Source organism: Aspergillus lentulus, assembly GCF_001445615.1.
Source record: "Aspergillus lentulus DNA, contig: Alt04, strain: IFM 54703, whole genome shotgun sequence".
Lineage (NCBI taxonomy): Eukaryota > Fungi > Ascomycota > Eurotiomycetes > Eurotiales > Aspergillaceae > Aspergillus > Aspergillus lentulus.
In genome coordinates this window covers 3,581,202-3,603,708 of record NW_028322122.1, presented here as the reverse complement: position 1 = coordinate 3,603,708, position 22,507 = coordinate 3,581,202, and the positions used below count along the sequence as shown (strand labels likewise).

At 49.5% G+C, this 22,507-nt stretch overlaps 10 protein-coding genes across 10 annotated transcripts; 4 read left to right on the top strand and 6 right to left on the bottom strand.

Moving 5' to 3' along the window:
* Positions 1 to 889: 889 nt before the first annotated feature.
* ALT_2438 (putative C2H2 finger domain protein (Kin17)) lies at positions 890 to 2,068 on the bottom strand (the record flags this gene model as incomplete). Its single annotated transcript, XM_033562855.2, has 4 exons — positions 890 to 1,585; positions 1,641 to 1,821; positions 1,882 to 1,955; positions 2,015 to 2,068. The coding sequence occupies 4 exons, from the start codon at positions 2,066 to 2,068 to the stop codon at positions 890 to 892; spliced, it is 1,005 nt and encodes a 334-aa protein (XP_033418746.2).
* A 607-nt stretch (positions 2,069 to 2,675) lies between these two features.
* ALT_2437 (uncharacterized protein) lies at positions 2,676 to 4,888 on the bottom strand (the record flags this gene model as incomplete). Its single annotated transcript, XM_033562854.2, has 3 exons — positions 2,676 to 3,274; positions 3,331 to 4,774; positions 4,859 to 4,888. 3 exons carry the CDS (start codon positions 4,886 to 4,888, stop codon positions 2,676 to 2,678), a joined length of 2,073 nt encoding a protein of 690 aa, XP_033418745.2.
* A 790-nt stretch (positions 4,889 to 5,678) lies between these two features.
* Positions 5,679 to 6,261, bottom strand: nctB (negative cofactor 2 transcription regulator complex subunit NCB2; the record flags this gene model as incomplete). Its single annotated transcript, XM_089599344.1, has 3 exons — positions 5,679 to 5,798; positions 5,854 to 6,132; positions 6,238 to 6,261. 3 exons carry the CDS (start codon positions 6,259 to 6,261, stop codon positions 5,679 to 5,681), a joined length of 423 nt encoding a protein of 140 aa, XP_089456490.1.
* Positions 6,262 to 7,238: 977 nt separating this feature from the next.
* Positions 7,239 to 8,177, bottom strand: ALT_2435 (SDR family oxidoreductase; the record flags this gene model as incomplete). Its single annotated transcript, XM_033562852.2, has 4 exons — positions 7,239 to 7,275; positions 7,324 to 7,694; positions 7,762 to 8,075; positions 8,138 to 8,177. The coding sequence occupies 4 exons, from the start codon at positions 8,175 to 8,177 to the stop codon at positions 7,239 to 7,241; spliced, it is 762 nt and encodes a 253-aa protein (XP_033418743.2).
* A 653-nt stretch (positions 8,178 to 8,830) lies between these two features.
* On the top strand, positions 8,831 to 11,350 carry ALT_2434 (splicing factor U2AF 23 kDa subunit; the record flags this gene model as incomplete). Its single annotated transcript, XM_089599343.1, has 5 exons — positions 8,831 to 9,291; positions 9,345 to 10,018; positions 10,088 to 10,173; positions 10,501 to 10,957; positions 11,022 to 11,350. 5 exons carry the CDS (start codon positions 8,831 to 8,833, stop codon positions 11,348 to 11,350), a joined length of 2,007 nt encoding a protein of 668 aa, XP_089456489.1.
* A 407-nt stretch (positions 11,351 to 11,757) lies between these two features.
* On the top strand, positions 11,758 to 12,635 carry ALT_2433 (uncharacterized protein; the record flags this gene model as incomplete). The annotated part of the gene is made up of 2 exons (XM_089599342.1): positions 11,758 to 11,887; positions 11,944 to 12,635. 2 exons carry the CDS (start codon positions 11,758 to 11,760, stop codon positions 12,633 to 12,635), a joined length of 822 nt encoding a protein of 273 aa, XP_089456488.1.
* A 1,019-nt stretch (positions 12,636 to 13,654) lies between these two features.
* Positions 13,655 to 14,658, bottom strand: ALT_2432 (putative arsenite methyltransferase; the record flags this gene model as incomplete). The annotated part of the gene is made up of 4 exons (XM_089599341.1): positions 13,655 to 13,833; positions 13,890 to 14,232; positions 14,300 to 14,404; positions 14,455 to 14,658. The coding sequence occupies 4 exons, from the start codon at positions 14,656 to 14,658 to the stop codon at positions 13,655 to 13,657; spliced, it is 831 nt and encodes a 276-aa protein (XP_089456487.1).
* A 724-nt stretch (positions 14,659 to 15,382) lies between these two features.
* On the bottom strand, positions 15,383 to 17,987 carry ALT_2431 (MFS transporter; the record flags this gene model as incomplete). Its single annotated transcript, XM_033562847.2, has 4 exons — positions 15,383 to 15,745; positions 15,800 to 16,270; positions 16,668 to 17,572; positions 17,621 to 17,987. 4 exons carry the CDS (start codon positions 17,985 to 17,987, stop codon positions 15,383 to 15,385), a joined length of 2,106 nt encoding a protein of 701 aa, XP_033418738.2.
* Positions 17,988 to 18,880: 893 nt separating this feature from the next.
* Positions 18,881 to 20,207, top strand: ALT_2430 (uncharacterized protein; the record flags this gene model as incomplete). Its single annotated transcript, XM_089599340.1, has 4 exons — positions 18,881 to 19,006; positions 19,095 to 19,172; positions 19,236 to 19,552; positions 19,622 to 20,207. The coding sequence occupies 4 exons, from the start codon at positions 18,881 to 18,883 to the stop codon at positions 20,205 to 20,207; spliced, it is 1,107 nt and encodes a 368-aa protein (XP_089456486.1).
* A 1,306-nt stretch (positions 20,208 to 21,513) lies between these two features.
* On the top strand, positions 21,514 to 22,299 carry ALT_2429 (glutathione S-transferase family protein; the record flags this gene model as incomplete). The annotated part of the gene is made up of 3 exons (XM_033562845.2): positions 21,514 to 21,544; positions 21,594 to 21,817; positions 21,871 to 22,299. 3 exons carry the CDS (start codon positions 21,514 to 21,516, stop codon positions 22,297 to 22,299), a joined length of 684 nt encoding a protein of 227 aa, XP_033418736.2.
* Between the last annotated feature and the right edge of the window lie 208 nt (positions 22,300 to 22,507).

The following is a 22,507-nucleotide window of genomic DNA, read 5'->3' as shown; positions in this document are numbered from 1 at the left end:
AATGGTGGATTCTCCAGAGGATTTATACACAAACAGCCAGTAGTAGTCCTAATGCGGTTTCAACATGATACATGTTGCTTAGCACTAGGGTTCTTGTAGATATTCTGATGACCCCACAGACTCCTTTGATATTGGTGGGCATATTAGTTGCCAGTTTTATACGTACTCCGAGCGATGTGCAATATATATCCTCGCATATGGACGAAGGCTATCCCCTAGGTCAATGGGGAGGTGCTGTCAACAGCATTGTAACCATCTTTAAAAACCCGTCCAGTAGGCTGACCAGTAGGCTGACCAGGGCTTTCCACTTCAGATCATACATCTGCTCATGGGCTATATGGCAACCTCTCCGGTGCCCAGAGCGATGGAAGGTATATGCGCAGGTTGTATGGAGACCTCTATTAATAAGCAAATAGAATGAACCAAGATATTAACTATTGACACGGATTGATCTATCGCTAATGTCAAGAAGTGTTGACAGCGAGCTATATCGAACCGTAAGCTGAACGGCCTAAAGTAAGCTGGGAGAGGAAAATAGCAGTATTCCTAGGATCCGACGAACCGATACGCCATCAAAGAAGCATTATCTCACATCAGAATCTTGTTCTTGTAGGATTCACGAACCACAACAATCCGAGCAGGGGATTGTGTACAGACGCACGTTGCGCCGAGTTGGCGAGTCGCCAAGGACGGTTTGTGAGAGTGGTTGACCAAAGGTCCGGCGCAGACTGAAACTGTCGCGGGAGATTGAACTGATGTTCCTCGAGGCCTAACAGGCTTGGGGTCTTGACTTACGGTCGAGAGTCAAGACGGCCCGCCGAGAACGAAGTCGCGGCATACCTGTTGCTTGTATAGATTGAAAGCGGATATATCCACCAGCAGGCCATTCTTAGGAGATCTTCGGACGCTTGGCATTTGGCAACCCTGAACCTGCTCGCATACGCTTGCGCTCCATCGCTTCCATCTCCTCCTTCATGATGCGTTCCTGCTCGGTCATCTTCTTAGGTTGTTCCAGCACCGGCCCTTTCTTTCCTGCCAGAGGGTTCTTCTTTGCCATGGCTGCGAAAACGTTCTTCGGCTTGTTATTGTTAAACGACATGGAGAGTTTCGGCGCCACCGGTTGCGGTGCAGCCTCTACCGGAGCCGCGGGTGATTCAACCGTACTCGTGTCTTGTGTCGCTGAAGATGGTGCCTTATCCTTCTCTTCTGGCGACTGCGTCTCTGGCGTCACTGACTTCGACTCTCCATTCGTTTTCGACCCAAACCCGATATTGAGCTTCACCTTCTCGCCCTCCTTGCGCTGCAGAGTTCGTGCTTCAGGATCGATCTCATCCTGCTTCTCCGCATTCCGCCGAGCTCGCTCGATCTGTTCCTGAATCTGCTGCTGCTCCCGCTCCTCGTCTCCCCTGTCCTGCCGCTCTTTCTTAAGGATCGCCTCCCGTCGTCGCATCGTTTCCGGACTCCGATCGATGTAAGAAACAAATAGACCCTTCTCGGTTTCTTCGACACGGCAAATACCCTCTCGACCGAGGTGGGCTGCAAACTGGGTAAGACTCTTCCATTTGGTGGCGTTCATATGAATGTGCTTTATCGTCGTCAGTGATCTGCCACCATAATCCAACCATTATTGCTCGACTCACCTCCTTATCCGCAATAACCTGCTGATAGAATTGATTGATGTGGACCTTCTTCTCGCCGTGGGTAGTCTTGAGCAAATTGACAAAGTTGTTCAGGAACTCTCTGCTGAATTCCTCGATATGTTTCTTGGGATCTTCGCCGATGAGCAGCATCTGTCGTACATGGCTTTCGCTCTGTACATGACTAAAGTAATAAAAATCAGTGTACGCTTGCCAAAAAGCCCATAGGAAATAAGAGGCTTACCACTTGAATCCGTTTTCATCGCGCATCTGGCGCTCGCAAGCCTGGCAGTACCATCGCAATCTGCCTAAGCCTTTCTATTTTCTGTTAGAGAATTGATACTTTTCAGAATTGTAGGACAGCAATGAGAACATACGGCTTTGATCTTGTTGCTGATCGCTTTGGTGCTTCCAGCCTCCGCACGAGGCATATTGAAGGTAAGAAATGTGCAAGGTGTAGGGACTGATTAACCAGGTTTAGTACAGGTTTCAGGGTGCACGCGTTTCCATTCGAACCTTCGTCCGAAATTTGGAACTGAAAGAGAGATGAAGGGATATTAAGAGAGCTTCGTTGGCGATGTGTTGATCGAGAGGCAAGACAGATGTGGCGGGTGGCCGGGTTCTGTGGCTAAGGCGTAGTCACGTGATTAAGAGCAAAGGCCGCAAGAAGATTTGTGGCTTGTTATCAAAGGGACGAATAGGTATGATATTTGACAGCAAAAGCTCGGATTGCCCTCGAAGGCGTACATCTCCTTGCGGAAAGAGTATATTAAACGCTATTAACTGAGGACCAGACGCCAGCTATCCTACCCGCATCCAGACAGAATTGCTTTTCTAGAAGAACTGACGCCCACCGTGTAAAGTACAATTGTTGAAGGGCAAGGCAGAAAAAAAATCACAAATCATAGTATATGTAGAGGGCAACGAGTCCAAAATCGATTAGAAGGGTACCCTCGTGGACCAAAGTGGAACACCTCGTTGCCGAACTCCTTGGATCATGGTGAAATATGGGCAAAACAAAACGACATTGCGATACAATCACATCATATATTCATGGATCGCCGACGGCCCGTTCTCATTATATTCCACGCGGCTCATGAAGCCTTTGCTTAATCCTTGGTCAAGGACGAAGACAACCTTGGACGCGACCTGAGCACCCAAGAACACCGCCTCCTCCATGCCATGACCACCGGTGGACGGGCCGCTGGGCCTGCCAGCAGCACCATTGCCCATGCCCAAGCCCCCAGCACCACTGGCACCTGGTGCGTTTGTGTTGCTTTGTTCTTTCCACTCAGGGAAATATTCAGGAGGTTTCAAGGTCTTTACAGAGGTCGGAGTCTGTGAATGACCGGTAGACCGATGGTGGAAAGCAGCATTAGGGTCGAGCGATGGTGTCCCAGGAGGCATGTTGCTTACCGCTGGGTTGCCGGAGTGGGTTGCAGCAACAAGCAGAGGATTGACGCCGTGGCCGGCGGGATGATGCATGAGACTGGGCTGGCCAGAAGGAGTGGGCGTATTGGTTCCTCCAGTAGGCAATGGGGTGGAGAAATTCGACGGAATTTCAGATGTGAAAATCGTACCTGATGGCGAAAGGATGAACTTCTGTGTGATTGCTCCAAGCAAAGCCTGTGTGAAACCTGTTCGATAATATCAGTGTATATGTCGAGGAGAGATGCCCAGGGAGGCCACTAACCCTTGACCTTGCTGCCATTTCCCACGACAATCAATGAGTCCCAGAGCTCGCTCCGCTTGGTTGCATCGGGAACGGCGAGAATGGTATGATGTATTTGAGTGGCAATATCCTCTAAAATTCCACTCGAGAGACGCTCCCCTACGTGTTCTTTGGGGGTTGCTGCTAAGAAGCGCTCGATGCCAACCTCGATGTCTCGCTTTTGACGGATGAATCGTCCAGAACCGTCAGTCGTTTGCTGGTCAGAGTCTAGGCGAACAAATTCCTCAAATTGGAATGAAGCTTTCTCTTTCTTAGAGTTCGGCAGACGAACAGGTTTCGCAGCCTGATCCGCTGCACCCTTCTTTGAAGCCTTCTCGGCCTTCTCTTTCTCCCTCTTTGCTAGGAACTCGCTTGTGTTCCCAGTAACGATGGCCGCAACATCCAGGACCCCTTCATCTTCTTCACCCTCTGCATTGTTCCCTTCGGCTCCGGTCTGAGTGCTGTTGCCCGGGCCACGAGGGACAGATCCATTCACACCGAGACCGTCCTGTGCACCCGTCGAGGCCGATACCGCTGGGTTGGCGCCTTGTTGTGCGGTCTCTGCGGTGCCAGGGAACGGTGTTCCCGGCGGTAAGATCTCTGTGATATTGCTTCTCTTCAATTGCTCGCACATTTCCCTTGTGAAGCCCTTGGGTTCCAGTAGTTCCAGAAGCCTTTCGGTCATGTAATCTCCACCGCAGCCTTCCAGGGCGATACCTCTTCCGTGTTCATTGACCATGAAATCAGTCACAGCGGTGACATCGACCTTCCCTTTCCCGACATCGACAACCGTTGCGGTAGATGTTCCGTATCCATAGCAGACTGCCAGTGCAGAATCCATTAGACAAAACGCCGGTGTTTTGAATTTCTCGAAAACAAACTGAGTGATCGCCTCGCGATCACGAGCAGACCAGACTGGCTCAGCAATGAGCATGATTGGTGTGTGGAAAGGCGGGCTGAGTGTGTTGTAAACATGTGTTAAGAGGGCGAAAAAGACGGGCCAGTCGATAATCCGTCCGTTTTCAATGGGATAAATCGCGCCTTCGTCCGATGTGACATCCTCCTCGTAGAAGACCTCCTGAGTCTCCTGTGTACTCTCCTGCGCCGTATCGCCATTGTTTTCTTGCGACTCTCCATTCTCCGGCTGGCCTCCAGTTTCTGCGGCTTGTGGCTTCTCATCCGTCACAGTATTCGCTGCACCCTCAGGCGCAGAGGTTTCCGCATCTTTCATCTCCACGTCTTCCTTGGGCGCGTCAGCGCCATTGCTAGGGTTGACATCGCGTCGCTTTTCGTGAATCTTATATGGTTCATATTCGCCTTTCTTTTCGCCAGGAAACATGCGCGTGGGGAAGCGAAATCGCGCAGGAGTAAAGGACTCTGGAAGGCCGAGCTGCGCCAGGGTCACTTGCGAACCTGGCGCAATTATCTAAAAGGGACGGGGGGTTAGTGGGTTGCTGCCTTGTGGCCAGAAGGCAAGTGAATGTTGCAAGGTGGGGTAGGTGAGGCTTACCAGAATGTGTTCATCCTTGAAGGGCGGCATCCTGGGCAGTCCAGCGTGATGGAGCTTAGGATTTTGGGGGATCTGTCGCAGTGAAGCCGACCGCGCTGTTGGAGCTTCTGCGATGGTCTAAACCAGGTCGGGCGGTCAGCCACTTTGGGTTAGGCGCCACCTCCATTATTGTACAGTCCAACTTAGCATCAGAGGTATGAGACCTTCGTCAATTGATTTATTAGCATTGAAGCAATTAGGTCACGGTCATGTTGTGACATGCATGTATCTATTGCTGTGCGTTATGCTTTAATGGTAAAAAGAGTTCGATTGGACCGAGTTGGTGTCCTTGATTGTAGAAAACTAGCCATCAACGGAGTAGTATATATTGAGCGTACAATTACCCGGCATATTTCCATATTTCCAGAATCTCTCTTGCCTCGTTTATAAAGTATTCTAGTTCTTAGAGACGCGAGAACACTGGAACTTAAGGAACAGGATCATATCAATATTCGCGACTTTCGGGTTACGATTGGTTACGATGAACAAATAACCATCCTTCAATGCGAAACTGATAAAGAGCAGAAGGGACTGAAGTAAGTTAAAAGAAAATGCCCATATAAGTGGGGATGAAAATACAGACAACACGATCCCAAACAGGCTAAGCATTTTCCCGAGTCAAACCCTGAATAACCACCTAAACTCCGAACCTATTTCCCCCCTCAAAGCATGTACGTGTCATCAGTACGAAGATGGAACCCAAAGCACAGAGAACTCCGAAACGCATGAGTCTATTTGATCGACAAGTCTGGAACAACAAGCACCGTATCGATTGAGAAGCTCATTCGGGAGCAGCATTGTATTTTTCTGTGGCCGAGCGAAACAACTCTTGCTGCTGTCGTAACAGTTCCTCCTCGGTCAGGCCGCTTTGTTCCATCTTGCTTTGCTTCTTCTCTCGGGACTATTCATTGGTTAACAAAAGCTGCCTTTCCGAGCGAGTGTTGCAGGATACAAACCTTCAGTTGCTCCTTATGCTCCTCTGCGACGGCAAGGACGTCCGGAATATAGTCACCGAATCCAAGATCACGCAGAGCCCGCTCCACATGTTCACAAGCAATTGTCTTCTTTGCTTCCTTCTCGCTAATATCGTTGGCCTCAGAGGAGATCAAAGTAATGAATTCGACGCAGCATTCCATGAGCAAATCTCGAGCATCCTTGGAGAAGGTTTGACCGGAGGATGGTGGCAGGATCTCTGTAATGATCTTTTGCACCGTCGCTGTGGGGAACAAAGTAAGCTATATGTAGGCATGTACGGGGCGCAAGAGTATTAAAGGCCATGAGGCGGTAATCGCTCCAAATGCGACAAAGGGATATACTCAACGCGGGTTTCGGTTACGTACCTTTGGGAAGCGATAGGTCATCATTCGCTGTATGAGTTGGAGTGTCAGCCGGGCTGCCAAGAAATGGGTGGAAAGAAGGTACATACAGCTGAACTCTCTATCAGACATGGTAAATGAGCAATAAATCGTCTCAGACGGAAGCGCAGTTCATATGTCGCAAAGTTTCGCGAACTTCGAAGGTTGTATCTTGTGATAGCAAGTCCGCGTGGGGCAGATGGCACTTAGTTGATGAATAGTCGATGAAATCCCACTACGCGTGGAGATACTCGACCAGGAGCTAAGGAACAGAGGCAGAAATACACCGCCTCCAGCCTTTATCTGTAAGCAAATTTTTTTTTCTGCAACCCTTTTCTCTCTCGTCACACAACAACAATCGAGACAAAACGTCTCCGAGGTCTTCAATGAAGTGATCTCAAATGTTACTTTTACTCGCCATTGAACCGGGTAGCACTAACTGTCAAAGGTATGTTAGCTACATTATCCAAAATTCTTGCAATTCTACATGATGAACCTTGTTGTCGCCCCTATCATACCACTCTGTGGTGACGAACACTGTCCTAGCCAAACGGACCAACTGATATCTCTTCTTCTTTCACTGTTGCACTCAAAGTCTAAAGATTTTATATCTTTTGCTAACAGCTTGAAGTATATTTAGGTTCTAAGTTGCTGACTTCATGCGAAGCTGAACTGTGGCTCCATTCGCCAAAACTCTTCGTACGTTGATGGTTGAGGGCTGGTCCGAATGTCTTCGCATACATGGACTTGCGTAAGCTTATAGGTACGGTGCACTTTCCCTCTCCATTTCTCCCTAATTTATATGATGAGTACCCTACATTCCATGCTAAGTATGAAGGTGCTCTGCACCTAATGCTTCTAAAATGTATTGCTTTTCATCTTTCGACTGATTATAATTACAATCTTATGCCGTTTATTTCTATCTGCTCGTTGGTTCCGACATGTACTGACGGTCATATATATAGGCCTCGATGGTAGATGAATATTTATACTTGGAAGTCTTTCAAAGCTTCGTCGTTCCATCTATTTAGTCGTTAGTTAGCGTTTAGCATGAATGAACAGATGACTTACGAGAGGAATTTTCCGCTGAGTGAAGCTGGAGCGTCAAGGACCAGCTTAGCCATCACATGGCCGGGTTGCTCGGGTTTGAGTAGCTTTCCGTCCTTGTGCGCAGTTGTAAATTTGGAATGCATTTGAGGCTCAAGATTCGTAGCATGGTCTTCTCTCAGCTCGCGCTGCATCTCAGTGTCGACCATTCCCGGCCGGATCGAGATGGTGGTAACGTCAGGTTCTTCTTCGCCCAAAGACAAGGCGAGATGATTCATCGCAGCCTTTGTTGCTCCATAAAGAGCCCAGCCTCGGTAGGCGGACACCGAAGCTCCAGAGGAGGTGAAGATAATCTTTCCCTTGGCCTCGCGAAGCGCCGGTAGACCAGCTTTGATCTATTATAGAAGTTAATTAGTTTCTTTTGCACTCGAACACCGACATCCAGCAACGACCATGTCTTACAAATGCGACGAAGCTGATAAAATTCACGTCAAATCCGAGCTTCCACTGTTCGGGGTCTGCCTTGTCGATTTTGCCGACTTGTCCGAGTATTCCATGGTTGAGGACCAGTCCATCAAGACGGCCAAATGTCTTGATAGCCAAATCGACTGCCTTCTGGCCGAGAGAGAAATCTGCCAGATCGCCGTTGAGCACCTCGACCTGCTTGTTGTACTGGTCCTTGAGCTTCTGGAGAGGTTCGACGCTGCGAGCAATCACGACGACATTGTGCGATTGTGGCGCAGTGAGAAGGTACTTTGCAATGGCGAGTCCTATGCCTGAGAGAGTTGTGGAATGCGAGTCAGTACGGTGTATTTGAGGGGATGCTTGATGGAAGTACCTCTCGAGGCGCCGGTGACAATGATGGTTTTACTCGGCATTTTCGTCTCCAAGACTATGCACAAAAGAGAGCAACGAATAAAAACGAGATTAGAGATATAGACTAGAAGCCAGAGGAATTTAAGTTGGACTTCCTTTTAGTCGCAAAGATGAATGCGCAGGGCCAATCGTGTTGTTGGGATTAACGAAGAAAAATCGCTGCCAGCGGCAGTGATGTAGCTTCTGCAGTGAGGGGAATGCGGGGACCGGCGGGGTTGTCGGCGAAGACGCCGCAGAAAAACAATGCCGTCGATACCTCTATATATGAATCAATTTCTCAATTGCCCGGATAAAACCTTCCCTTTACAGGTGACATGTGTCCTTAGCGGAAAGTTCGAAAAAGTCTACTCTTCTTGTTTGTTGGTGAAGTGCATGCGCGAAGCCATCTTTATTTACCGCGGACTCGGAGGACCACTATTCCTATGTTCAGTGACAGAACAGCTGGAAGCTACGCCGTTGATTCTCGAGTTCACGGCGTGGATAGGGAGGTATGGAATTCTAAAGCTTCTTTCCCATAAGCACGGGTCAATTGTCCAACATTATTCAAAGGCTGCGACTCCACATATCAGGTCTTGTCGTAGTTCTACCCAGGCTATAGACAGCCGCATAGCGGCGTAATTGACCTAGGACAATCCCTAAACACCGGAACGGCAACATGTCCACCGTGATTCTTGGAGGAGGCATCATCGGAACTTCGATTGCCTACTACCTATCTGAAAATGGATCGTCCGACGAGATCCATATTGTTGAGGCATCGTCTCAGATGTTCAGTGCTGCATCGGGATATGCTGCAGGTTTCCTAGCCAAGGACTGGTTTACGCCAGCTCTTGCACCCTTGGGAGAACTCTCTTTCAATCTGCATCAGTCGCTGGCGGCTAAGCATGGAGGGACACAGAAATGGGGATACATGAAAGGCACAGCACTGAGCCTGGACTTTTCCAAGAAGAATAAGAAAGGGGGTGCTACTGGAGACGCATGGCTGAGTGCAGGAACAAGTCGAGCGGAAACAGCTGCCAGCTCCAGCAGTCCTATTCATGTGGAGGTACCCGGCTGGTTGACGAAGCAGAAGAAAGGGGTCCTTGAGAAGATTAGCGATGATAACACTGTTGCTCAAGTGTTAGTAATGATTATTGCGAACTCTGCCGCATGGCGAACTGACGGCGTTTTAGAGATCCATTGAGATTGTCAAGATTTCTTTTGGAGAGCTCTTTGGCCCGCGGTGTCAAGTTGCGCAACCCAGCTAAGGCCACATCCGTCATTACGGATCAAGTCAGTGGAGATATCACCGGGCTCAAAGTCATCAATCTGGATACTCAGACCGAGTGCTCACTTCCGTGCACAAATATCATCATCTGTGCTGGTCCCTGGACGCCGCAAGTCTATCATGAACTGTTCCCTTCGTCTCCTCTTTCAATCCCAATCACCCCTTTGGCTGGATATTCGCTTGTCGTTCGTTCTCCTAGACACACACTCCAAGACGAGAGGGTAAAATACGCCAGCCGCAGTCATGCCGTGTTTACGACACACCCTGATTCATGCGGTTTCTGTCCCGAGATTTTCTCTCGTCAAGGCGGAGAGATCTACATGGCCGGTCTGAATGACACGCATATCCCTCTTCCAGCTCAGGCGGAGGACTCGTGCAAATTAAAGGATCAGAATGAGATGGAACGATTGAAAAAGGCGGCGGTTCATCTGATGGGAGCACTAGCCGAAGGCAATGTGGAATTAACAGACGGCATTGCCAACAAAAATGACTTGGAGATATTGCGTGAAGGCCTATGCTTCCGACCTATCTCCGCGCATGGAGTTCCCTTCGTCACTCGAGTTGACGAACATTTGCTAGGTGGGCTCAAAACTGGCTCTAGAAACAGATGTAAGGATGGTAGAGCAAGAGGAGTTTTCGTTGCGTCAGGTCATGGTCCGTGGGGTATCTCATTGTCATTGGGAACTGGGAAAGTGATTGCGCAAATGGTGGAGGGAGTCGAGCCTGATGTAGATGTGAGTGGGCTTGCAATAGTCTGAGTGGCCTTGGAATAGAACCGAAGAACAAGACCCGACTTGAGATGTTAAATGTACGTATAGCGAAATGTTTAAATTTCCCCATAGAACAATTGCCCACAGTCCGATGATCGAGTGAAAGCGCGGTTATGATAGGCAGATGGAGATGATGTGATATATAATGCAATGATTACTAATTATGCGCACGGAACATTCTTGTTCCAGTTTGATGGCCTGAGGCTAGAAACTTCCAAGAAGAGTTAGTCAGCATCTCCGCCACGCGATCGAGCTCTCCAGAATCTTCAAGCTATGGGAAGGGACATATAGGCCTCACCTCCTGCGCTCGCACTATCTTACCACCTCTTTCCCCCTCTTTACCTTCTGTCACCTTCTTCGTCGCGCTCCCTGACAGCCCTCTTCTCGCCTCCCGATCGTCCTCGCAATTCAAGTGACTCGGGCTCATCCTACAGTCAACTGACCATCATGGCCAACTATCTCGCCTCCATTTTCGGTACAGAACAGGACAAGGTCAATTGTTCCTTCTACTACAAGATTGGCGCCTGCAGACACGGCGACAGATGCTCCCGCAAGCATGTCAAGCCATCATACTCCCAGACGATCCTGATGCCCAACATGTATCAGAACCCAGCCTACGACCCAAAGAACAAGATGAACCCCAGCCAGCTGCAAAACCACTTCGATGCGTTCTATGAGGATGTGTGGTGCGAGATGTGCAAGTACGGTGAATTGGAGGAATTGGTTGTGTGCGACAACAACAATGACCGTAAGTGCTATGCTGCAAATCAAGATCTTTAAGAGTACTGTCGCTAACTGATGCTACCATGCAGATCTCATCGGTAACGTCTACGCACGATTCAAATATGAAGAAGACGCACAAGCTGCGTGCGATGCGCTCAATTCTCGCTGGTACGCAGCACGGCCGATATATTGCGAGCTATCACCTGTCACAGATTTCCGAGAAGCGTGTTGCCGGTTAAATAGTGGCGAAGGATGCGTACGAGGCGGATTCTGCAATTTTATTCACCGGAAGGATCCCAGCCCCGAGCTCGACCGTGAGCTTCGCTTGAGCACCAAGAAGTGGCTCAAAGAACGAGGCCGGGACCCGAGAAGTGCTAGCCGGAGTCCTAGTCCGGAGCCTACCAGGCGGAGACTTTAGGGGGAATCCTTCTATGATTTCGTTTCCATATTCGGCGTTGGGGAGATTGTGACATCTGTCATCTGTACCTTCTTGTTCGCTTAGCATGATATCAAAGCTAGCTCATTCTGATTAGTAGCTACCGTGATTGATCATATTCGTATTCTCTTTAAGGCAGCATCAGTGACCTTAAGTACTGATAGTCATAAATCCGTATCGCGCAAGTAAAAGGCCTATCAATGCGACGCTTGATGCGATCTCCGTAAATTGCCCGTTTCGGTCTTGGCGTCCGATAACGCGGGTCGCGTTTGATCGCGTCGCAATGACTTTCCCCGCAAAAAGAATCCAAGGTCTAAGATTTGTACTCAAAAAAGTAACGGTAGATTAACCTCTTGACTTAGCGGAGGGCAACTGTCATAAACAACATAATGGCAAATAATGCTGGGGCGAATGGCTACAACGATAGTAACCGCGCCTTTCTCCAAGCGTTCATGGCCCGGTCGACCATGACGCTTGAGGAAGCCAGGCCTGTTCTGGCAGCGATCTTTTCGGCGCACGGTATGAAGTCATATACAAGAGACATGAGGGATTTGCTAATCAGTGCTTGATGAAAGGGGGCCAGCCCGTCTCCCCTGATGATGTATCGCAAGAAGATCTCGACTCCTATATCGATGCTGCCAACGCCGCAATTTCTCCATTCGACCTGGAAATCAGGAGCACGCTACGCCAGTTACAGATTGACCAACAAGTAAACGGAGCCACGCAAGCTGAACGAGTGTATGCTCTTGTGAATACCACCAGTGATCCGCTCATGCAATTAGCCACCACCTACTCGGCAGACGAGATTGCCTTTATCAAGCGTGTTCTTGACGCGATCTTCGATACTTACAATACACGACGATGTGAGGCCATGGTAGTCAGTGGTATACAGGCCATGCAGCTCGCTAAGGCTTCCTCGGATTCAAGTCGACGGGAGTCCCAGGCCGCCACGCAGCAAACTCAGGGAGGAGCTGCGCAGTCTTTGACCATGTCGCAGGCGGAGACGGTCTTGAAGCAGCTGGTGGAGGAAGGCTGGCTTGAGAAGAGCCGGAAGGGATTCTACAGCTTGAGTCCGCGGGGACTGATAGAGCTGCGTGGCTGGCTTATTGCTACGTACAATGAGAACGAGGAAGGGCGGAGAGTGGATAAGATCAAGTTCTGCGCAGCATGCAAGGATATCATCACGGTGGTTAGTCTGCAGTCTACACTCCTTCTGACTAGTATGGAAACTGACGTTTCGAAAGGGTCAACGTTGCGGCAACCGTGACTGTTCGGGCCGGCTTCACGATATGTGTACTCGCAATTTCTTCCGTATGCGGCAGGCTGAACAGTGTCCTGTGTGCAAGGCTCCTTGGCCCGGTGACAAATTTGTTGGCGAAAGAGCCATGACAACCACGGATACATCCATACAAGGCCGAAGAAGAAGTACTAACAACCGGCGCGAAAGTGGTGTCGGCACTAGCACACAAGATGCAAGCCAAGTTACCAATCAAGTCAATGAGAGTGACTGAGAATGGCATACGCTGAGAAAGATTAAGTTCGAAGCCCCAAATCAGCGATGTGCAGCATTCGATATCCGAACTGAAAGAGCTCAGGATACGGCAGGCCGAAGGCTTACGTCCATGAACTGTTGTGGACCTCGTCTGCAGCTTAACGACATCGGTGCCTCGACGTATTACAGGGAAAAAATATTCTCCCGCCGATCATCTTTCGAGATTTAAGCGAACTTTGACTCCTCTCGGCGGGAGAAGCCCCTCTTCCTCGGAGCGAGTTACAATAAGCATTGAGCAGCTAGAGAGGGCGTCCAATATCGCGGGACTATACGGGCTCGTCAGTTGTGAGTAACAAGGTTGCGCTGCCGGACCACTGCTTGATCGAAGATTGACTAAAACTCGCCTTCGCGACTAAGCTGCCTGATTAAGCTCTCTTCAAGGGAGCAATAGGCGGACGATCGGGTGGAAACCCCGCTAGGATACCCAGTCTCATTCTCATTAAGAGTGCCTTTGGGCAAGCGTCTTCTACATCCAGTTGAATCTTTTGTCCCCACAAGGAAATCTCCAATTATCCTATTTAAGACCCGCCGATGGGAGTTGAGAACATTGAGAGATGAACTTCTTCTGCTTGACTCGGCATTTCATCTCTTTCTAGGTGAATACAAGATGAGTATCATTGCCAGACGTAGTTTGACCTCAATCATATTTTCTAGAAAATAGGGAAGAAACAATGTCCGATGTCATTACAATGCTGGCTTGACGGCGTATATCTGGAAGGAGCCTAGAGACTGGGTTAGCCACGAGGGTAGGCCTCATCGAGTACAAGCTCACCAGCCCAATCATTACAGTCATAGTATCGAATCTTGTCATTATTTTGAACATCGGAGCCGGACATGCCACAACAGGCAGACTTCTCTTGTGGCATATGTTTGTAGACGTTGAGGTCTGCCTTAGTGTCCACAATCGTTATGTCTGCGCATAGCATCAGCATCTTCCGAGCAGTCCGCGCAAGGGGATGGTCCAGGTACCGCCAAACCCGGCGTCCTTCAGATATCCATGATACTCCTGGGCCTGACTTGCACCAGCGATGCAGCCAACATACAGCGCCAAATCGTTGGCGATTTCGGGCGGCAGGTCCTGCCGAGCAAGGATGTCACTGATCGCAACTCGACCTCCAGGTTTCAAAAGCCGGAACATCTCATGAAAGACAAGGCTCTTCTGCTCTTTTGGCACGAGATTGACGACACAGTTGCTGATGATGCAGTCAGCTGTCGAATCCTCGAGTGGAATAGCCGTGATGAATCCCTCGACAAAGGAAGCGTTGGTAATGCCTGCTTTTTCGACGTTTTCGTGGGCGAGAGCCAACATTTTCTGGTTGATTGGAAGTAAGTCTCTTGCCGGAAGCGTGCAATCCGCTCTGTAGAAGTGGAATACTCACTTTGGTCATGTCGACTCCGATAGCCTTTCCCTTCGGACCGACTTTGCGTGCAGCGAGAATGACATCGATGCCGCCGCCACTTCCTAGATCGATCACAGTCTCACCCTATTTTGTGGCAGTCAGCCGTGCGCAGGCGACTGTCCAGCTATACATACTTCTCTTAGGCTTGCCAACGCCAAAGGATTACCACAGCTGACTCCAAGATTCGCATTCTCAGGAAGAGATTTCAGATCCTCTGGGTTATAGCCAAACGCCTTCGCAACGCTGGTCTGATAGTCCTCAAATTTGTCCGCGGAGCCGCGCTCAGCTAATCCTCCATAATAGTCTTGCACCGCTTGAATGGTTTCTGTGGATTGCATGATGACTTTTTGGCGATGAAGAGACAGTTACACCGGTCGTAATGTCGTCAACCTTGACAGATTTGGAGCTCGTTGGCAATTTATACCTCCTGAGCAACCCCGCATCTTGGAGTGCTACCCTCGCGAAGTGGCAATCAGCCTTGCTACATCATACGGTCAATGCTCGTCCTTCGACTTTCGGTCGATCTTGCACAGCCTTATGCGACGGAAATATGTTGCAGCTGCCTGTGCGACATTCATTCGTTGGCCATCTTCGAGGTGCATGGGTTGTACGGTTACCGTCGAATGAGATCCAGCCTGTGACATTTTCCTGCATGCCAGGGAGGCGAGATGATATCAGCTGATATTGAAGGGACCATTGAATCACTTTGAAATGTTCGATGATGCACACTATGCTCGACCGCGAAGCATTCATCGATTTATGCTGCAATCGTGGCGCGGGTAAAAACCAACGAAGAAGGGACAAAGTTCGAGGCTCATTTCGACGAAGGACACCTGTTTTGAACGTGGAGCTGCCGGTGATCCCAGCTTTCGGTTCCTTGGGAGATTTGGAGACGATCGTCTTCAATATGGAAAGATCAAAATAAGACGCAGGCTGTCAGCCTGGTGAACCCTCTTTCTGATTTGAGAGCTATGCCGGGCTGGAACGTTTTATCTTGCGTTGAGAAGTCCTTCGAGGGACTAGTAGATAAGACAGCGCCTGTGCCCATAGACTGCTTGACCGCTACCACTCTATCTGTACATCGCACTCCTGATCCGATAGTATTGCAAAGTTCAGTAGCGTCTCTGCCACGTGCTCCTCATCGAGCTGTGTAAAGCGACGTTCAAGAACATTCATTAGGGGGCCAGGATGTTCAGAAGGCTCTATTAGGTCAAAGGAGTGACGTCGAGGTCCACGCCGCAATTTGCCAGTTTTGAATCCTAATCGGTACCGTCGACGCCTGCGGATTGCGAGCAGCCGGCCATCACGGCCAACAAGCTCGGTTCCCGCTGCTTGCACCAGATGTAGCATTGCTTCCTTATGCGACATTTCAAAGTCCTCGATCTTCCGCCTCAATTCTAAGGCCAGTCGGAGTTGGGGTTTACACTGTCCTGGTGAGCATCGAAATAACAACTGGAGCAAGATCTAAGAATACCATACCCCGGTGGTCTCTTTATACCTATCGAGATAGCGCAGCTCGTCAAGCAGGGTGGTGAGATAAGTTCGCCAGTCAAAGGTAAAATAAGTACTTGTGATGGTATTCCCAAAACGAAGGTCGATGGGAAGTAAATCGGTCACTCCTTTTTCAATTTCAAAGGTGATGTAAGGATGGTATCCTTGCTCGTCAAATTGATTCAACAGTTTCTGAATTTGAATTAAGTGCTGACGTTCCCGTGGATCTGTCCATTTCAATCTTTGACCCTCGAAAACAGCGATGCGCTGTTCAGAATCACGAAAGCCAGCGAAGATATAATACTCACGCAGATACGGACTATATAAGTCAGGGGGATCCGGCGGGACCGGTTCCTCCCGTTTTACCCAGATTTCTGAACCATTGATCCAGTGCTCGAAGTAGTAATCTTCAATCTCTTTCTTGAACGCCCTGTTCAGCGCGCGATACTTGACCCACGGCTGCCATCTGGGTTGATCGGGCATCCGAGGTAGAAAATACGCGACTCGCATCCAAAGCTCAGGTGGGAGCCAGAAAGTGTATGTCGATCTGAACCGATTGTCTTCACTCATTGCAGGAATGAAGTTACAAAGATCAGAGGGAGCTTGATCAAACACGGAGAGAGATCGGACTGATGCACGAGTTGACACTTGACAGTGCGGACAAACAACGGTGTTGGCGGGCAATATCACGTGATCCACACCTAGGTACCATAATGGTATACGAACAATGCGTTATGCATATAACAAAAAGTGAGCATTATTAAGGTAGTTTGCTAGGTATGACTGCTTAATACGCATTTGGGGTTGATGTATTAAAACACAATACTTCTCCCCAAAGAAACAATCCTAGACTCACTCCCAGTAATGCAACCGCAAAAGCAAATACAGAAGGCCCTGGAGCAACGGACTGCCAGCTCCCAAGCAAAAGCGGCGACACCAAGCCTCCCAAGTTCTCCATAAAGGTCAATGCTGTGATCGCCCGCGGCGCATCCGGCATGGACGAAACGAAATGACTTTTGAAGAAAGCTGGAAGGGATAACCCGGCTGCCGCAACTGACACAGCCAGGTACAGTTGGCCAGCACTCTGTATTTGGGCGATGGCCGCAAGGGCAAGCATCTGTATGACTAGTGCTCCGAGTACTGCAGTGCGGTCTGTGAATCGGGCCGAGTTTGGCCTCAGCCGTTGCAGGCTGGGCAGGATGAGCACTTTGAGTAAAAGGTGCATGGCAGCGCATGCGGCGGCAGTGGATACGAGGAGGCCGTTTTGAAAAGTGCCGAAATGCAGCCGGATCGAGGCAAAGACCATAATTGCGGGGAAGAGATGGGCCTGAACGGTGGTGTAGAGGAGCAAGGAGAGCCCATAGGGGATGACGCGGGAATGGTCGCGGAATAGTCGGAGTGGAGAGAGCAGGACACTGAGGCTTGAAAGGATCATGCAATATGTTTGCATCTGGGGCACGGCTTGTATAGCTGGTACACGGACAAAGCTGACCAGATATACCAGGGCTACACTGAAGATGACCAAGGCTGCAGTGAAGCTCGCCGTGTAGCTCTGAAAGACGCTCACCGCAAGGGGACCGACAGCTGTCCCCAACATATACAGTCCAAGGGAAGCGGCGATGAGCTGCGAGGTTTCTTGACCAGATGATGGTGATGCTAGAGAAACGTAGATAGTGTTGAGGTTGAAATGAAGCAGGTTGTCTGACGCGAGACCCTCGAAAATGCGCCCTGACACTGCGATGGTGACACTACGAATGGATACTGCTACGGTCAGCGAGAAAGGCTCGAGACAGTAAAGACATTAATTACCTCCGATGACAAGGCACAATACACTGGTTGCACGGCACACAATCCAGATTAGCAGACCGGCTCGTATATGTTTCTTGATGAGTTGCTCCACCGGCCCGAGGATCATAATGGCCACCGCATGGGCGATTCCATTGGCGATAGCGACCACGGCTGCATAGGCGCCTTCTTCGCCATCTTTACAGGCGGTTGGATCCTCGCAAAGGAGATCAGCGTAGGCGTAAATGGCAGTGGCAGTGGTGGCTGCCATGCCGAGAGAGGCGAGTAACGCAAGAGGAAGCGTTCGATAAGCGGCATTCCGAGAGTCGTGAATGGTATCAGGAATTGCTTCGCTGCGCGAAAGCAGTGGCTCTCTCTCGTGTTCACTCATATTAAATTACGCTGCTATCAAAATTGAAAGTTGGCTGAGAGTCGTGGCTCCGTGGGTTATCACTAATGACACAGCTTCGGTGGCCGAAATTGTCAGCACCGAAACCGGCCTTGAGAGAGCCTACCTCTAGATGAAATCAACGCCAGTGTCACCAAAACTAAAGCAGCAGATTGTCTTCTGTATCTTGCAACAGAGCCCTATAGCCATTTTCAGCTAAAAATGCTCTCCGCAGGTACTGGAAGTGTCCCAGCAGCATGATATAGGAGGAACGCTTGCATCGCTTTGCCGAGAGAGCCGTTGCAATCCAGCCTCGCTTCGACCGCAAGTCGAGTCTTTCATCTGAGAATATAGCCATGTAAAGATCCCAATTTTATTACCCTGTCTCATCTCCTTTGCGTGACTGACAGTTGGGGCCTCAGTCAGCCACAGACTCTTCAGGCGGTTGCGGCGGGATATATGCAACCTGTGCTTTGATTTCTGCCTAAGGCTTCCAGGACTTCCATTTTCGCAACATCGCACGATGGTAATGAGGGGTCCTCTGCAGTCGAATGATAACTAGAATATGCCTTCATTTTGCATACAGTGATGTATTTCTACCACTCATTCGATTCTACTTACCTTGGCGCTCTGGCTGACTTGCAATAATAACGGTACTATTGTTCCTTCGAATGCAGAGCAGAGTGCTAGACACCGTGTTTTATATGTGGCCAAGGCCGTCGACAGAAATGACTTAAAAAAAGAAAGAGCAAGAAAGTAGCGAATGAAGTCTGCTTACCTGAGCCTGGTGCGTCGATCATTGGAGGGGCAGGAACATCCTTCTCAGCCTCATTGCGCGGGCGTCATCCACTGTTCACAACTGTTCGTATGTAAATTTACCAAGCTCGCGAACAAAGATGAATCCAGCCCCTACTCAGACGACCGACTCATGGGAGGAGGCCGTTACAAAATATGTAAAAAGCCTGGATCCTGACAAACAGCGCGAGTTCCAAGTACCTGCCACTGTCGAGGCGTGCTTACAGGTTTTATCAACAAACGGCACGAGAAAAAGAAGCTTCACCCGGATAGCCGAGTTTCTGGGACCAGTGATTGAACCCTGAAGCGCTATAGGGGACTATCGATGTTATTGTACAAGTGAACGCTGGGATTGCGTCGCCGATTTGGGGTCCGCTTCGCATGGCATTCACAGTAATTTAACTATTTAACTCGCGGCGATAATGCATCCTGTGATGCTTGAAACTTATCGTTAAGCCTCATAAGATCGCCTGTCAACACATCTCAGCTTTGGAGCGACTTGCCTTTATTGTCGACAAGATTGCACAATCGGTTCAGCGATATCAGGATCTAGCAGCACTGTTTGCTTCCCACGCCGGAGTCCGGGAGGCAGTCGGGCGGCTATACTGTGAGCTTCTGCGGCTACGCACTTGTATGGTCAAGTACCAGACACGTCGACTTCGATACGCCATGAATGCGTTTGGAAAACAATTCGCGTCCATCTCAGAGTCGGTGGACTACCGGGCAGCGGAGATAGACCGTGCAGCTCAAACGGCCCATTTCCTGGAGGCCAAGTAAGTGAGAAAGAAGTTGGCCCAAGAGACGCGAAGGTTGCCATGTCTACATACATATTGTTATTCCAGTTGCGCATTACTGATTTTTGACCATGCTCAGAACAAAACCTCGATCGAATCCGATGTTGGTTGTGTCCTTCCACAGTCGAGGATGACTTGCAGCGACATCTTTCCCAGTATTCAGACGAATCCTGTGACTGGGGTTCTGCAGTCTGAAGAATTTCAGAAATGGTTCTCGTCGCCTAGAAACGAGAGGCTGTTACCGGTCCCCCTGGTAGCGGGAAAAGCATTCTTGTTGCCTTTCTCGTCAAAAACAAGTGCTTCTTCCGCTCCGATCGGCTTCTACAAATATGAATCCCACTTCCCCTTCCATTACTCTCTACTGCAAGCATTGAAATGCACAGAATTCTGTTCCGATGAGCTTTGCAAAGAAGACCTTATGGTTCAGCAGCTTACCGAATTCCTGACGTCCGGAAAATGCCTGCGTTGGTTCAAGTTAGTAACCATGATTCACTTTGCCGGAAATTTCAGCAAGATTCTTGACAATGTCCTGGGTGCGGTCGCAAAGCTGTCTGATATACTTTCCAACGGCAGCTGTGGTTCTCCAGCGTTGGCGGCTTTTAATGAACACCGCGTGGCATTCTTCAAGAATTGAAATATATACTGTTAAAGACGAGGCCCTGGGACCCTGATAGCCAAAAGCCTAGTGTAATAGAGCCATCTGGATTTAGTACATGTCAGAGAATAATGGAAATCGCCACCACATGCAGTGAAGAGACGGACCTTTTTACTCATCAGGATGGGAACCTGGCAAGACTGAAGGGTTGTCCACAATGCTTAGAGGCCTTACCAAGGTCAGTGAATGAAAAAATGCATATTTTGAGATGCAGGAGGGCACGTCAACCGAGTCATCATGCAGCAGCGTGAGTTTAGTATAGCAATGCTTTGAATAGGAAGGGCGTGTCTCCAGCCATTACTGTCTTGTCCGCTGCTTGCCTGTCATTTTTATCTCTGAGTGGCTATATGGCGTATGGCAGGTGTGTAGCTGCTCTAGGGTGCTTAACCTCAAAATGCTATCTTCATTAACCCCATACTTATCATTCAATAGGAGCTACCGTAGCGCAAAATTATAAAATAGTTTCCTCTACCATGTCTTCTCATGCTAACCAGACGCATTCAGGGTAGATATGGATCTGAAGCATCCAGATATCGGCATTAGACCATCCCATCTATAAAAGCCCAGGAGTATACATCTGATGGGCTATATCTGGCGATTAGAGTCAAAGAAGATATACCTATATGATAATTCAATATCAATACTATAATATTCAATAGCTCTCTATATGATTATTCGATGTTGACACCATCAATTTGATATCCCTACCATGTAAGAATGCATGTCCATACTCTATGAGCAGGTGATATCACTGATTCTATTGATAATTCAGATGAGATCGACATCACTAACATGATTATCTGTATCTCCATGGAATTTCGGACTTTCGGACTTTCGGAGCGAAAGTGCTGTCAGATCGTCCTCGGAGTCTCGATGATCTCCACAGACGAGACACTTTTCGTCGAACCGTTTCGTCGATCTCGAGAGCTAAGACTGCTTGGCTTGTTTTAGGCTCATCTCGACCGTGACATTGTACTACCATTCGCTGAATCCATAGCTGTCACTCCACATAGCTCTGTCTTGGCTTCGGATGAAGAAGGCTCTCTTGCTCAGCGGATGAAAGTTGATTATCAATATGGAGTTCTGGAAAGAGCTTCTAGTATTGCAAGTATGGCCTCAGAGGTATAAAGACAGCGCTGGAGGGTATGTTGGCCTCGCCACCAGCATCATCCACAAGAGCAATCACCTGCATACAGGGCATCCGTTCTAAGAAACGCAATTCGATCACACTCTCCTCACTTTCAACCAAGTCCAACAGCGCACTTTCTCCTCATCTATCTTTACAATGGCTCCATTCACCCTCTACACTCACGCCGGTAATACTCCTTCCCGATTGATGAGTAACTTGCTAATGAATGCCTGTAGGCCCCGGCCCCAATCCCGTCAAGGTGGCCATGGCTCTCGAGCACCTCGGTCTAGACTACGACTGTGTTCCTCTTGAATTCGGCGAGGGCAAAGGCACCGTCAAGGATCCGGAGTACACCTCCAGGGTCAACCCTAACGGCCGAGTCCCTGCCCTGATCGACCACTCGAATAACAACTTCACCGTCTTTGAGAGCGCCGCTATCCTAACATACCTGGCTGAGAAGGTACCTACCCTCATTATCCCCTTCACTCTAAACCCAGCTAACAACCACCTCAGTACGACGCCAACGGCAACCTCGCCGGCAAGACCGTCGAAGAGCGCGCAACCATCAACCAGTGGCTCGCCTGGCAGGTATCCGGTCTAGGACCTTACCAGGGCCAATTAGTCTGGTTCCTCGTCTTCCACGAGGGCGCCCACGGCGAGAAGCCCAACGGCTCCGTGGTCGCGCGCTACCAGGCCGAGGTGGAGCGTTTGCGGGCTGTGCTGGAGAAACATCTCGCCTCTGCGGAGAATGGGTTCGTGGCGCTCGGCCGGCTGACAATTGCGGACTTTGCTATCTTGCCCTGGTTGAAGAGTTCCGTGCTGGCTGGGGCTGCGCTCAGGCCTTTAACGGAGTACTCGGCTATTGAGGCTTATATTAAGAAGCTGGATGCACTGCCTGTAGTGCAAGCTGCTTATAAGAAGGCCGTGCCTCCTATGATGTAGATCAGTTGTGTAAATAGCTGTGTTTCATTAGAGAATACGAGGTCTACTACTGCCATTCGCTTATAGTTAGCCTTCAGGAATGACACATGCTTTGGCGTCGTTATCACGCATGGAACTGGGGAGACCTTCCCCTGTGCAGGCAGCTCTAGTGTGGAAGGGTACTGTCAACCGATCAACAGAGGTAAAGCCAGAGTAGTACAGACAGAGC